Source organism: Diorhabda carinulata, chromosome X (assembly GCF_026250575.1).
Source record: "Diorhabda carinulata isolate Delta chromosome X, icDioCari1.1, whole genome shotgun sequence".
NCBI lineage: Eukaryota > Metazoa > Arthropoda > Insecta > Coleoptera > Chrysomelidae > Diorhabda > Diorhabda carinulata.
Window position 1 is genome coordinate 45,871,453 of NC_079472.1, and position 16,947 is coordinate 45,888,399.

The window sequence follows — 16,947 nt, forward strand, 5'->3', positions numbered from 1 at the left end:
TAAACATTTTTGCGATTTTACGAGTTTAGTAGCACAGGGTAATCGAGTGAAAATAGGTGATGATAATAACAAAATTAATTTTTTTTTACTTTTTTGCAAAATATCAGACAAAAACGTGTCAGCATATCATCATAATATTGGCCAGTTCTATGGAAAAATTCACTTCTTTTACGTTCAATTTAAATACTCATTTCTTTGGTACTTTGGTATCTCACGTAGTTTTATTCGAAGATCGCTATATACAAGGACATGGATTTTATTAACAATTTCTGTAATAGTTATATTTAATGTGGGTCCCGAACGTTCACGTTTATTCGTGTGCATTTAGCCATTTTCACAATCGAAGATCCACTCACAAATCATTCCATGAGACGGAGCTCCTCAGTATATTTACGTAAATTTTTCTTGGTTTCTTGAGTTGTTTTTTATCCAAACACACTTTTCTTTATGTGGGTAATAAAAGTAATCTACCTCTCAAATTCTTATAAAATTTTGACTGATGAAATTAGAAACATGGCGGAAACCAACAATATAATAACGTACTGAAAACTTCGATTTCTAAAAGTCACACTTCCATCCTATGAAACAGCAAATGAAATTTTTGTTTTCAAAAACCGAAAATTCATTCTCTTTAGTTGAAGTTTATACATGAAAATGAAAGTAAGAGTGGAGCCAAGAATTGAAAAAATCATATATGTGGTTTATTTAGTGACATATGAGACGTCAATGTTACAATTTATCAATAATCACCGTTACTGTTAATGATTGAATCTTTAAACAAAAATACATTTGTGATTGTGTTGCATTTTATCACGTTCATTCAAAATTCCAAAGTGTTTCTTAATATATTTCCTTCATTAAAACAAAAAATTAGATGTCGTCGTTTTCACTCAATATACATGAAAATATGTGTTAACAAGGAAAAACATGATTAATCAAAATGTAGACGGAAAGGTTTGTTAATATTTTTTATAATTAAATATAGTGGTAACAACAGTTTCAGTATTTTTGTTCAAAATTTATAACTTGTAACCAATAAAATTGGCATTGGAAAAATTCGTTAGATGAAAATGCGGGAATTTTTGTAATTTATGTACATGTACGAACAAGTTCTGTATGAGCATCCAAGAAAATATCCAAAACATTTAGGAGCCATATAACTAAAATGCACACATGCATCTGAAGTTTTAAGGTTAAGTCCAGTTCTGATGTATTCTAGCAAAATGCAATCTCAGAATTTCATATTTTCTGGTTATTAAAGGTTTTTAGCTGGTCTTCTCTAGATTAATGCTGTTTCATGTAAATTGAAAATCTGTTGATTCATACATTGATTGTGTGACTTCTCCGGGGTCATGCTGTTGTAGGAAACGTACATCAATTCAATTCATACAACGTTTTATATTGACCCGGTCATCGATTGTACCATCTCGTTTTATTATATCATTTCATCATTCGACTAAAATTGAAGTGATGTCTCCTCAACTTAGGAGCAATATATCAATTTGAATATCCTTCATTGAAAAGACTCGATGCACTTACGGATTCCTCCAATGAAAAATGTCGCGATTGTTTTCTTCATGCCTCACTCATAAATGAATTTCGAAAAAGGCATGTGTCAAGATCGATCAAAATTAAAAACTTACTTGTTATACACACTGTTTGATATTTTCTAATTAGGTAATCTAAGAAAACAGCTGCGTCAAACAGACGACTGTTAGGTAAACAATTGATTTTCTCGTATGTACCCGTGTTGAGTATTGAGAGTTGTTTTGTATTGTTTTTTGTTTAATGTGCTAAGTCGACTCCATACATACTTTTTAGATCTGTTTCACTGTGAAACTAATACAACTGAAACTGAGTATTCTTGCAGTTATTTTAATAAGTCTGCATTAAATAAGCTTTCAAGCAATTTACAAAATTTAGGGCATTTGTATTCATTTTTTCTTCAAATTACGGAAGTTTTTAAGACATTAATTTCCAATGTTGTATTAAAGTTTATCAAACATGAATAGGTTGCAAAGTAATAACCCAGTGGCAGTTGAAAGGCACAAGAACAGTTTACCCCTCTTCATTTGATAAGGGAAGCTTCAGACAGAATTCTGCTCACTTTCCACAAGTTTCCGATATTTTAGAGATTTATATTATACTCACCTCTTGCCTACACTGAGTAAAAATGGAAAGTGGAAAAATGTGGAAAAAGTGGAAAAAAACCACCAAAGGCCACGTTTCCAAGAGGAAATTTTGCACTTCTTTTAGTAGCAATTGTTTAAGAAGTAATTTCGCAATAAAACTGGGAATAATAAGTTCTAAAATCAAACAAATAACTTTACAAACTACGGAAACTACAAAAAAACTTACGGCAATATCATTTGTTTTCACTGTGGAAGCTGATTTTGACAATTTGTTATAAATGTTCAATAGTTTTAGCCTAAATGAACGTTACTACAAATCAATGTAAAAAATATGTTTTTTCTCCAACCATCAAAAAATGTTGACATTTTTGTACCACTTTCAGGTGCAAAAGCCATCAATTCCCCTACCGTACAAAAATTTGCTCGTTGCTTAGCAACAGTTTTAATCCTACTCGCAATTTTGCAATTTTGCGCTGCGCTCCGCCTCGCAACTGCAAATATTGCTCGTAAAAAAATATTTAATCCTTATAATATAATATACTAATAATGTAGTTAAATAACAGTTGTCACTGTTAAATACGGGTAAGCCCAACTTATCAATAAAACTTTATTATTCTATATTTCTGCATACATTGAGAGATTTTCACTCAAATTTCACCTATTTTGGACATTCAGTTTCTGTTTGACAATGGTATAAGTGAATCATTGTGAAGATTTTTCTGAAAATGGAAAAAACATAGTATAGAGCTGTCTTTAGATATTTGTTTATAAGAATTCGATCTCGGACGAAGAGCGTACGGGACGGCCAAAAACGGCAAAAACCAGCGATATCATCGGAAAAGTTCACCAATTGGCCCTGGACAACAATCAGATTAAGATTAAGAAGGTAGAAGTGGCTATTAGCATATCAAAAGTACGCATTTGTTATATACTGACTGAAGAATCATGCATGCGAGCATTATCCGCGCGTTGAACGTTTCCCAAAGTTTTATTGCATTTTGCATTTAAGCAAAATTCATAACTGAATCCATCACTACACTCCTCTTTTTGGGATAGTCATGGGATTACGTTAATCGGCTATCTTCAAAAAGTAAAACAATAACAAGAGAGGATTCTGCATCATTGTTTAATATGTTAAAGAAAGAAATTCCAAAGAAACAAGCGCATTTGAAGAAAAAGATACTTTTTCACAGAATAACGCACCTTGTCACACTTTGATGAACGCAGATCGAATTGGTTGTGCATCCACCGAATTCATCTGATCTGACCCCAACGATTTTTTCCTGTTTCTTGACATCAAATTTTTATCTCAGGAGAGGGATTTTCATCAGATAAGAACGCTAACGCATACGTAAACGCCTATTATGAAGAGAAAGACGGCAACTGTACAAAACTAATATTCGAGACAGCGTTTACCTTCTTTGGTGAATCTACGTGCATTTCACGTTTATTTATTCTATTCATATGTAATCGCAATTTGTAATCCAAACAACATGCAAATTTGGAAATGAAAAATTCGCTTCATTTGGATTTATTTTATACGATATGCGTTGTTGACATAGCGTGCCAATACCAAAAAACAGACTAAGTATAAAAACAAGAGTTTCTGAAGTTATTCAGATTGTCCCTATAAACACCTCTTGATTAAAAGTGGATTTAGTACAACAAATTGCGCGATATTAATCCAATGAATTGTAACGGGCTTTATGAAGACAGTTACTTCAAAAAATTATCGGAAAAAGGCGCAGCCAAATCAGTGTGCGCTTACTATTTTTTGCTCGCGCAAAGCTAGGCAGAGTTAAGGGATCAAAGATTTCAGAGTTTTTCTATTTATGACCTTTCTTTTTTTGTAAATTTTAGAACGCATGAACCGAACTAAGTACATGATTTTTCCCAGAGCAGAAGTTTGTTGGCACAAGTTAAAAGCGAGTGCCGCAAATCAAGTGAAGGAGAAACATGTCATGTTCTCACGTACGGTCAATTGATATAGCAGCCTGAAATTTTTTTAAACAGATCTTTATCAAAAAATTCTTAACCTCAGGTGTGTCTTCTAGAATATGTTGAATGTCTTCAGGAGTTAAGGTTTTCGACTGTTTTGGCACATATTTTTCCGATTTTTATTTTCAAAAATACTCGTACTTCTACATATTTTGATAAATCAGCAATGTTTTAATAATTAGCATAATTAGCTCCTGAGCATCGAATACTGGGATCACAATGCTGAAGGCTCTACTTTTTTTAATAACTCTTAAATAAAGCAATTTCATATTGTTTTTCTTAAAGTTCTTGGTAGCAAATTATTACAAACGTCGGTCCGATGCTTTTTGAACAATATCTGCAGGTGTATTTTCAAACTACGAGTATAATATAATGTATCCTTTCATAAGTAATATTTAACTAATCTGGACAGCTTTAATACGAAGAACAACAATAAAATATTGTTCTTCTTGAAAAGTTTACAGCAAAAATAGTAGTTTTTTGTCCGTGTTTTTATGGAAACACCGATAAAAGTTTTCATAGCTTAAGTAGACACTGCGCACTAATCGGAGACATAGAAAAAGTGACATCTCAACTTGACATGTAACAATTCATGTTTGACTTGAGTTATCATAAGAACAGTGAGAAATTATTTTCCTCATACCTCGGTTGAAAGTACGTACTTTTGTCCCTAATAACAGGGACGAAAGTTTAACATTTACTCCTTGTAAATCGGGAGAAGATTTCAACTTTCGGCCTGTGTAGTTTTTTTAATAACCGGTCGGGGCAGGCATAAAAAATATGCTCATCAACATTTGAAGAGTAGAATTAAATACGTACTTTCGACCGGCTATGAAGAAAAATCGTATACACCACATGGGCCGAAAGTTCAAATCAATTTAGCTTTCGTTCCTTGTAGTGTACATACTATTCTCAATACATTTTTCAACGTTGAAAGCGAATAGAAAAGTGGAGCATTTTATAGTATCCGTAAAAATATGGTTTTTCATTAGAAGTGATTAACTATATTCATATTCCATTTACACTAAAGGCATTAAATTCATTTGGTATAATTTGTTCAATTTGAAATAACCGCATATAATAATTGAATTATTATATGCGGTAATCCAAAATAAAATATTATAAACAGAGATAGTTCAGTACGTTATATTTATAATCTTTATTTGGTTACAGAAAAGAAACTGTTGTCAACAATAAGAAGAAGAGGGAATGGTGTACCTTTTAGCTAATTGGGGCATGGGAGAAAATGACACAGGTAAAAAAAAATGTGCCGAACCCGTTCAAGCAAGTTTTAGGCGTCAAGAAAATATTGGTGCTAACAATAACGAAGTTGATTTGTTTCCTTTGAATAATCAGGTAATAATATCATATTTGAACTAATTTAAATATATAGTAAGGTGCAAATGAAAGGAATAAATTAGCTATTTCGTAAACTGGCAACTTTGAGAAAAAATCCTGAAACCCGTCGATTTTCATCTTTAAACAGACTATTCGTAAAGGTACCTATTTATTTTCGACGTCATCAATGTGAACTTGTTTGTTTGTAACTCTCCTTTGTGTTTTATTAGAGTTAGTATATCCCACCACTTCAATTGCGTTCGTTAGCCGAGCGGGCTAAGGCATCAAATTCCGGATCCGCCGATCGTGGGTTCAAATCCCGTTCACGCTGTAAAAATGTTTCTTTTTCACAAGTATTTTCCATTAGTATTGTTTTAAGATTATTTTTAACTTTTAAGTTTGATGTACTTTGTAAACTATATTTATTGCCACCCAGTGCCGAGATGTGACCCTCACTTTGGAAAACGTTGGTCTAAGAATTATAACAGATTACGGTTAATTTGCGTAAACCAGTTAGTGTGTAGATTATCAAGGTATTCTGGAAATTATCTGGCTGAGTCAGTTTAAGTGGAGAAAGTTCATTCACTTCTTATGGTGGGTACTCACTTACAGCGCTATATCAAGTTCGTTTAGTCAGTACGTTGCGCCGAACAGAATAAAACTCACAAAACATTTCCGGGGGCTCGGTTTTGAATGTTCGTTGCGTTTTTGGTTTTCAACTGTGCGCGGGAACAAGTGTTAATTGATGAGTTTGAAAGACAATGTATTCTATGAATTCCGACAAATATATATTATAATATATTATAACAAAGCAAAGAAGCATGATACTTGTGTGGCAATTGCTAGTAATATAGGACGTGAAAAAAGTCTTCTATCGAGTTTTAGAAGAGTGAAAGCATATTGTAGATACTGTACGAGCCCCAGTGGCTAAAAAGAGCAGTGTAACAGCAAATAATTGCCTTTCGAAATATCGTACTATTCTTGGTTATTCTAGGACCTACTAAACATATTAGATTCTCGAAATATTCTGTAGTCATCCTTGTAAAATTTTTTATATGTATATATAAGGCCATATATTGACGGTGCAAAAAAGGCGTCTTGTCCGCATCTTTCGCTCTTTTCTTTTTTTTTTTTTCTTTTTTTCTATTACCAGCTAAAAAAACACAAACAAACACGGACTGATTACTGGTGAGAGTTTTGTTGCAGGTTATTCAGACCGCTCGCGATCATGATTGTTTGGAATGCGTGGCGCGTAAAGCTCGTTCGGAGTGTTTGTTGCAAGTGAATACGCACCTTTACATCAACTAGATTATCTACAGACTAACGAACATGCATACGGTAAATTCCTTAAAACAGGTTCTTGCTTGAATTAAATATCTTAATTAGTGTTAGGTAATTGTTTAATATAATTAAAATGAATCAACTAAAATGTTACTCTACTGATAAAATATAGCAAATCAAATCAACTAGGAAAATCGTTAAAAGAGTCTAATGTTGGTTTCCTTTAAAATTACAAAATTCCACGTCATAGAAATACTTATAGGGCAATATAAATATTGATATTGATATTGATTTGACCTGAGGAAATTTCGAAATCAGTAACATAAACTTCTGCTATCAAATTTTCCTGGCAAACGCTATGCAAATTGCAATTGCTTAAGAATTCCAGTTTTAGTGTCCAGTTTGAAGAGCCTATCATCAAATCTTTTAAGAATTTCGGCTAAAATGTAATGGGGATTAATTTTTGATGTGTCAACTTCAGGTATTTTTATTCTGACTGTGGTTCATTTTTTGGCTATAGGATACTTAGCATCAAAAACGAATATCATTTTCATGGCTAGTTTTTCTAAATTTTTCTTGGCGTTTTTACGTTGTTCTTTTGCTTCATATTATTTTCAAAACTTTTACATAAAATCTTTTTGCCGTAACCTTCTCCTTCATATTGCGTATCATCGTGAATTGTATGATTGAACAAATTACATTCAATGCAGGTATGAGCACCTGATGATTCTTCAGAGCAAACAACACACAAGACTGATTCGATAACCTTTTCATTATGTATTGGAGCTATATTAGAATTAATACGCTCCCCAGATAGTTCTTGATGTTAATGTGGTTAATTGATTTGAGGTAACTGGATCTTGACCAACGGTAACATTACTATTGTCTTTGGTAAGATCATTCGGGAGTTCTTTATTTTCCGTAGGTAAGTGATCTGGGAAAAAGGGATCTTGAACAACAGTAACATTACTAGTGTCCTTAGCGAGTTCATTTGGATGTTTTAAATTTGTAAGGGTTTCAGTGATTTTGTCTTGATAATTTTGTACTGACCCTACATTAAACTCTTTAATATTTTGAATTAATGAAGGCTGCAAAGGTGTATTTTTTGACACATCCATTTTCGCGTTATCAAATCCCACTCCAAGATACACGTAAGAACAAGCGAAGGAATGAAACAAAAGTATTTAATTCTCTATCTACCGCAATTTAACGATTAGTTACTATGCAAACTAAGTAGGTAAAGTGCAAATAGAAGCTTTTTTGATCGAAATTTTAACCGATACTATCAGGAAATCTGCATATTATTAGTTAACATGCACATTAACGTATTCTGTTAATTGTTAGTTTTCAACCGGATATTTTTTTTTTAATTTTCTTCTTGACTTTTTACGATAAAGTTAATATTTTTAAGATATGAATTTTTAAACGTTCGAAAAATCTCGAACTTATGTATAGTTCTTCCAATATCAATTGCAGATACTTTATTTTATAAATTTATTATTTTTATAAATATTTTTAAAAATATATATTCTTATGCGAAAGAAAGTATTCGTCATTATACATTGAACGGCATTATACACAGTTATTTAGACAGATGCATTTCTACTTTGAACTTGGAAAAAAATCATTATTATACCTTGTTAACTTGCTACAACTGAATATTAAATTATAAAACGTAAATAGACGAGTAAAATTTATCTGCCTGTAAGGGTTTTTGGTTTAAACACCAGACGTGAACGGAGCCCTTTTTGTACCCCATTCGTTTTTTACTGGTAAACGAAATTTCAAAGCAAAAACCATAAAAGAAAAATGATGTTTTTTAAAATAAAACAAAAGAAAAAAAATTTCATTTCCAAAGTCTCTTTATAAGTAATCATTGTAGTCAGAATCGTCTAAACGTCATAATTTGATTGAATTATGATGGGTTGTAAAGAGGGTGATAACACATACCACATACTCATCTTCTTCTCTCACCCTCTCTGCTGCTAAAACTTTCTTTACGAGTGCTATAACCTCTTTACTAAGCTCTAGCGATTGATAACATTTTCGTAATTCTGATTTTACTTGTGCCCATATTAACTCTATAGGGTTAATTATGCAATAGTGAGGGGGTAGTCTGAGAAGAGTATAACTCTGTTCTTTGCACAGCTTGTCAATATAATAAATTTCCTCTAACTTTAGACCTTTATTAACAGTACGCAATTCTCTGTTTGTTGGGTCTTTTTTACAATCGCTGACAGGAATAGGAATATTTTTTTCAGACATAAATGCTAAAATTTGAGCATTGTTACTACTACTATTTGGTATCTTAAGGAGTTGCAGCGAGTGGTAGGATTTGTTTTCCATAACGGTTACTGACTGTTGTGGAATGTTAGGTAAAAGCTGTTCATTAAACCACTTTTCAAATGATTCTGCTGTCATATCTTCATGATAATCAGCTGCGGAGACTTTTATTTTTTTAGCAGATATTAATACAGCATTAGGCAGGAAACCTTCTTCCATCGTGTATTATTATAATGCGTTTCCCTTTACATATGGCCCATTCAAACAGCAATTTTTACTATTGTCAACCCAACCGAAATTTACTACATCGTGACTGTCAAATAATGTTTCATTTAGATAAATTATGTGTCTATTAGAATATCGGTAGTCTTTTATCTGACGCAAATAATCTTGTCGCCATCGAATGATCCTTGACGATTCGGTTATTGCCATCCATTTATTTATTTTTTTTTGTGTTTAAATCCACACGCTGACAAAACTTAACGCAATGTTTCTAAACTGGTATAATTGTTTCTGGATAATTTGCTATCTTTTTTTGTATTATTTCTAATGTCGCAACCCTTCTTATATAAACTATAAATTGTCCTACGTAAAAAATCTAGAGTAGCTTTGTCAACTGATTTCACTTTTTCTTTACATGTTTTTCGGTAATGTGAATGTGTCACAGCAACCTCTTTCGTGAATAATCGATAATTGTCCAGGCGAGATAGCCCAAAAATCATCATTTTGCGTAGTTTTCCACGATCAGTATGAAACTTTGTATTTAGGTGGTGGATAGCGTGTACAATGACATATCTTTATCCGTGGTCTGAGAAATTTTTTTGTCATTGTCAAAAGCACCGATATATGTCGAATTTTAAGGAAATTTCTCATTTTTTGCTTATAACTTCATTGCTAGTGGCTTTACCAAAAAATTCTTTTTCTTTTTTTTTTGTCATTAAAAGACCTACAAAAGTAGATGTCACGCGTTGAAAAATATTAATTTGTTAAAGAGATACAGTAAAACACAATAATAATTATTATTTTTATATAAACAATGATAAAGTAGCTTAATAATTGTCATTGGTTCTTGTAATTGTGCAAAAATACTCCCCTTAGAGGGGATTTCAAAAATAAATTCCCTTGATTGCAAAATTCAATTTTTTTTTAAATGAACGTCGACTTCCTACATAAAATAATGAAATCTACTCATAAAAAAATCAGCACAACCACATTCAACGCACAGACCAAGTTATTTGTTATTGCTGTTAATTTGTTTATAAGGCCATAACTCATGAACCATTAAACGTACAATCTCCAGCTTTTGCACACGTCATTTATTGATAGTTCAGAGTATTTTTGCACAATTACAAGAACCAATGACAATTATTAAGCTACTTTATCATTGTTTATATAAAAATAATAATTATTATTGTGTTTTACTGTATCTCTTTAACAAATTAATATTTTTCAACGCGTGACGTCTACTTTTGTAGGTCTTTTAATGACAAAAAAAAAGAATTTAACTTTTTTTTGGTAAAGCCACTAGCAATGAAGTTATAAGCAAAAAATGAGAAATTTCCTTAAAATTCGACATATATCGGTGCTTTTGACAATGACAAAAAAATTTTTCAGACCACGGATAAAGATATGTCATTGTACACACTTTCCACCATCTAAATACAAAGTTTCATACTGATCGTGGAAAACTAAGCGATTTTTCCTAAATTGCCTGGACTATAAATGGAAAATTTATTAGCATTATCAGATTGCTGAATATGTGTTTGCATACCTAAATCTTTATTATTAAATTCATACATATCTTTATTGTCACTACACTGTGCAAATTCATTGTCTTCATTCGTCCATATTTTTATTTAGTAAAGAAATTTATGAATTCTCACCAAGCAACGTCACTACTTACCGTAGGCTGTCTGACGGAATATTTCGAAGAAAATGTGTACATACAGCTTCGGCCAATAGAAATGCATTTATGTTTACGATTGGATGTTTTCATTGGTTAACAGTGTGATGAGTCCATGTGAACTGACGGTTTGTTAGATGTTTACCGAATTTTATACGAGGAGTAAACATTTGTCATTTCTTAATTTGGTATAAGTGTTTTGCTTATTCATGAAATATTGATTGTTTCTCGCATAACTGTCTTCTGATATTAAACAAAATAAAATACAAATAATATTTCTTCATTCAATTCTCCATACAATTGTTAATAATATTCCTAATAGAGATTTAAAAAATTTTTATTGTTTATACCTGTTTTTAATTGTTAATTACCCGCGCTCTCAAGTATACGTCGCTTACATTTTATTATTTATATACAGTGTGTCTACTTAAGTTGGAACCATATGAAAAACTTTTTTATTACTGGTTTTATGAAAAAAAGTTATTTCTGATAAAAAATTCTGCATGGTCCAAAAGTTACAATACAACCATCAGGTATCCATTTTTCAAAGCAGTATACCAAGCTGAAAGTTTTTAAGATAAATGATAAATAATGATTCAAGACACAGAGAGGCCGATGCAGCGCATGAGTCAGAGACGTCGATACTTAAAGATAAGCGACATATACTTGTGAGCGCGCGAAATTAATAATTTAGACACAGGTATGAACAATGAAATTTTTTTAAATTTCTATATAAGAATATTATTCTATCGTATGAAGTTTTGAAAAAAATATTATACAATGAGGTCCATATGTATGGAATAAATTCAATTTTAGTGTTATTATGTACTATGTGATAAAACCTGAAACAGGTCGATTTTTATTCTTAAATTGACAATTTACAGTGTGAAAATATTATCCTACTCCAGAACCTTGTTGGAAAAGGATTTTATTCCTATTTTTAGCAATATAGAATTTTTCATATTTGGTGCAATCATAACAGAAAATTAATTTTTAAGAAGTAAAATTTTGTTATATAATTCAGAGGGGGTGCTGGAGGGGGATAATACTTTCATACTGTAAATTGTCAATTTAAGTACAAAAATCGACCTGTTTTGAATTGAATTCATACATTACATATGAACCGCATTGTATATATTTTATTAATATATTTTTCATGGATAAAAATTCGAAATTTTTCGAACCATAAAAAATTCATATCTCTAAAAATATTAAATTTTTCATGGAAAGTCATAGGACCTGTTCTATTTGTATTTCAATAATGATTATAAAACACTTGAACAACTTCGGTTTAAGCAATATGGTACGGGGTTCGCATAAAAAAATTTACGTGGAATAGTATTCGATACTCATGTACCGATTCCTCCTGGACTAATAGGCGTTGTAAGACCTTTTACAGATATCTTGTATATTTCTTCTTTGAGTTAAAACTTACATGATAATTAAATTTTTTTGTAATTTCAGGTTGGTGGTCACACGAGATTGATGGTATTGAATTCCAGTACAATAGTGAAGCCTCTAAATTATCGAGAGTTGGATTTCTATCAAAATATACAGGAACAGGATATTAAAAATTTCGTACCGAAATATAAAGGTAAGCTGAGTAACTTATAAGAAAAAAGTGACCTTTTGGAAAGACTCTAAAGTGCCATTTTAAAAGAAAACTTATAATTTTTATTTAACAGTTTTGAATTATTGGTGCTTTTAATACAATAGGTTTAGTAAAATTGTAATATTTGTAAAAAAAGTAAGACCAAAATAAATCTTTATCCGTACTCTTAACTCATTTTGCATGCTTTATTTTTTATAAACCAAAAAGTTTTCTGTATTCATTTTTAGAAATGTTATAAAATTAGTGATCGAGATCATTTCATGGTTTTTATTTTATTAGTTTCTTTATTGTGTAAACGACTGAGCGAATGAAATTTTCTAGAAAATCATTGAATTATTTGAGGTACCATGGATTCTGATAAGCTTCAACTAAAAAATTTTAATAAGCTCACATTAGAAAATAGCCATTTGTATTCATCATTTACCAAGATAATAAAGGTAAAAGCTGTTATATGCATGGGTCATTTTGGAGCAACGGTCACTTTTAACTTTCAAGTGTCTTAATCCCATAGAATATTAGGTTTTATTGTAGAGACCAGATTTACAAAAATATAAGACTAGATAACAATTTCAATTTCAGGAGTAACATAGATATAAATAAAACGACATGTAAACGATATGTAATTGATTTCACAAAATACAACCTACTTATACATTTATTTTTGTAGATAATACGAGGATTGTCTCTTTAATTTCCTACCTAACAAAGATTTTTCCCAAAATCATTTTTATTATTCAACATAGGCTCTTTTTAAGTCTATGCATTTTTTCTTGCATTACTCTAACCATTTTCATATGTCCAAATAATAGTTTCCACTTTTGTCCTTAAAATAACATATGTCCGAATAGTTTTGGCTCAAAACATTTAACCATATAATTTTGTAATTATGGTACAGTTGAACAACGTAAATCCGGACGCGGAATATCTAAAATCCGGACTTATTCGTTCGTATCGAAATTTTTAGCTTCTGTATTTGACACTAGATGGCGAAACTATACATAACGATAGCATGAAGAATATGTTTATAAAGTATTTAATCTTTTCATTATTATTATTATTTTATAAATGAGATTTTGTGCAGTATTAAACGCGATTTCATTATATTTTATGCATATCTCTGTTTTTATTATTATGTAATGCGATTTGATTTGTCGTTTGCGTGATAGATGGCGCCACCATAAATGCATTGAAATGTTGGTATAACCTAAAATACGGAAATATCTAAAGACCAATCCTTTCCAAGTGATTCTGGATTTACGATTTTGTACTGTACTTTTTTTATTTGCGATAATTAACGGTTTGGTTACTAACATAGTTGATAACTTAAACTGAATGTAGGGGTCTGAGCTCCTAAACTAGGTGTAATTTTCTGCGAACATATCTTATTCCATCTTGGACCACTTGAACATTTATTTCGTGTGTTTATCTAAAAATTCTACGCCGTTATTGCTCCTCATTTTCAGCTAGTCACTCTCCGTCATACAATTTGCGAAATTTAAGTGCCCAAAAATCTTTCATTGGACGAGCCTGAGTTTATCTTTGTTTTGGTGCAAGGTTTGTTATTTTGATGTAGCCAATTTTTAGTTACTTTTGTATAATGGTGGGACGCTAAGTCCGTCTAAAATATTGTTAATATACCTTTCAGAATCTACAGGTTTACCCATTATTTGACGCACATAAAGTCTGGATATCCCTATTGTCGAAATTGCACACTAGCAAATTTTTCCTTCTTTCTCTGGCAAACATTTTTGGTTTTCCACTTATTGGGAGGTTCAGACATAGTATTTCTTTTTTCATTTTAATGAAACTGACATAAAGACGGACAAACTATTTTGTATGCGATTATTAATTTTCATTGGTCACTCTGGAATATGGTCCGTTAATTTCCATTTTAATCCATATTGAAATTACTATAATAAAGGACTACTATTAACTTCAAAATAACAGATTTTGATTCGTCCACACAAATCGTCGTTTCATAAAATCCTTTTTTTGTACATCTATTTGCAAAACGTCTAACTTTTTCTATGTGTTCCATAATGTACATATCAACAATGTCTTCAACATAATGTACAATATGGAGAAAGTTGTTAGATAGGTAGAAGAATTTTTTTCTCTGTTATTCATGTGCCCCTCTAATCTTGGAAAAACACCCTGCTGCCCTGTACCCTTTTAGGGTTTGTTAAGTGCTCGATTAGGAAAAGTGACCGTGGCTCCGAAATGATCAATATATTATAAAAATACAACTTCAAATGTTATCGCTTATATAATAAACTTTTAGTTAAATAGTACATTATACTAGAGCTGATTGCAATAGAATATTGGCGAATATATTCTTTTTTCCCAATATAGTCTTTATTTATGGCCTTCTAGCGTTTATAATGCGTTTTAAAAGAGTTTTAAACCTCTACAAATCACTGATTTACCGCACATATGACTTCATTATATGAAATAATGGGGTTCTATATGTTTTAGAAACAGTGGGTAATTGCTAGAAGTCCAATCTTGAGAATATAGAGGGGATGCTCAACTGATTCAACAAGAGCTTGCCAGAGATACCGTAAAAGAGTTTTTGAAAGTGCACATAATCGTATATACTAGGCCAAAAAACGATAATGTAAAAATATCATTCATGATAATAAAATAAATATCGTGAAATTATGAGCCCTTAATAATAATATTGAAGGGTGTATCGTTACGACTATTGATTTTTTAACAGCAATCGCATTTTTTTACTCAAAACTTATCAGTTATCAAACATTTTAGCGACACTATATTTCTTAGTAAATTTATGTGCCCTAAAAATTGATTTATTTTTTCAATTTTGCGTTTCGATAAGATTAAAAAACTAAACCAATGTTTAAGGCACTATTACAAGAAAACGGTTTGTTTTACATTAATTTACTAACAAAGCTTTTTTCTAGAAAATTTAATTCCCTATAATAATACGAATCGCTAAAATTTTTCAGATAAATAATTGACAAGTTTTGAGTAAAACATGCGATTACTTTTAAAAAATCAATAGTCGTAAAAATACGCCCCTAATATTTTTATTAAGGGCTCAAATTGTCACGATAGCTTTTTTATCATCATGAATGATATTTTCACAGTATCATTAAAAAAAAGTCGTTTTTTGGGTCCAGTCTAATATACATCAAAGGACTAAATTATTTCTTAATTTTCAAACTACAATCATTCCGATGATTGGGCCATAAATTATTAATCTTTTTTTACATGAATTTGATCTAACTCGATTTAAAATGTAAAAAAATCTTTTTATTTTGTCGCAAATTGTTTTTTACACAATTCTCAATATTCTATGAACCTCTTGAACCTCATATGTCCTATGCAGACCCTGCACGAGGAAACGCGAATGTGAATGATCCTTTTGTATACTTTCGCCTTCACTTGCCTCGCCTCTCTGTTACTTCAGTACGTGTCGGTTATTCGGGCGTGGGGACGTGAATATAGCTTATATGGAGAATCTGGATGGCTAGCACTCATCTCGCCTCCGCTCGCCCCGACTTGACGATGACGAGAACGAGACGCATTGTACTTTTCACATAATTTAGTGAGGTTTTCAGAGTTGAGAAAAAAAGACGTTTAGTTAGGTGTATTACTTTAGTTTATACTTACTCTATACTAACTCATTTTATACATTTTAATGAAATTTAATGCTCAATTCACATTTTTTAATAAATCCAAATAACAGAATTAGTTATCTTGCGAGCCTAAGTTTTTCGCAATAATGGTTGGAGTAAGAAGTTTGTATACTATTGTGGATTTTTCATCTGGGTTTTATAACAATAAACTAGCTACCATGGATGAGCTGTTATGAGGAATGAGACAAATAGTATCTCGGCTATTATTAAAAGAACATGTTCACTTGCCGCAGTGTTGAATATATATGTTTTGGTCGCTAAAATAAACTATTGATAATAGATTCAAACGTTGATTACCCAACCTTTTTTCAAATTTGAATTTTGGACACCAGATTTATTTAAAAAAATATTTTGACATCCTTAACATGGAAATTAATGACCAAATTTGCCCTACTACTCCCGCACTTTTCTCAGCATTTTCATTTGAATCATCAGCCATTCTTCAAAAAAATATTTTTTGTATTTCCAAAAAGTCTATATGTCTGCCTTTGTTTACAATGTTACCTCAGTGACTTGTATTAATTTTTATTTTTTTGTTATAATAAGAATAATCAAAGAAGCTATTTTTCAGTAAAATTGCCAAATATGACATTTCATATTCTAATATAATTTTGCTTTCTATTTAAAACCGAAAACAGTATGAAAAACAACACTTTATGGTGTTACATCTCTAGTTTTTCTGTGTTTATAGAACTTTATCCACTTTTATCCACTGATATACTAAGATAGAAAAGGTTT

General features: G+C 31.2%; 1 protein-coding gene across 4 annotated transcripts in view; it reads left to right on the forward strand.

The window, feature by feature from the left end:
- The window catches only part of LOC130900459 (uncharacterized), an 81,606-nt gene that overhangs the window by 36,195 nt on the left and 28,464 nt on the right, over nucleotides 1-16,947 (forward strand). For 3 of the 4 annotated variants that reach the window (XM_057811091.1, XM_057811089.1, XM_057811092.1), the window contains 2 exons: nucleotides 5,304-5,486; nucleotides 12,400-12,529. In XM_057811091.1, the coding sequence (XP_057667074.1) occupies nucleotides 5,340-5,486; nucleotides 12,400-12,529 (277 nt within the window). In that variant the 5' untranslated portion in view covers nucleotides 5,304-5,339. Of the gene's footprint in view, nucleotides 1-727; nucleotides 955-5,303; nucleotides 5,487-12,399; nucleotides 12,530-16,947 lie in introns of those variants that run through there. The other variant, XM_057811093.1, reaches the window with a different exon arrangement.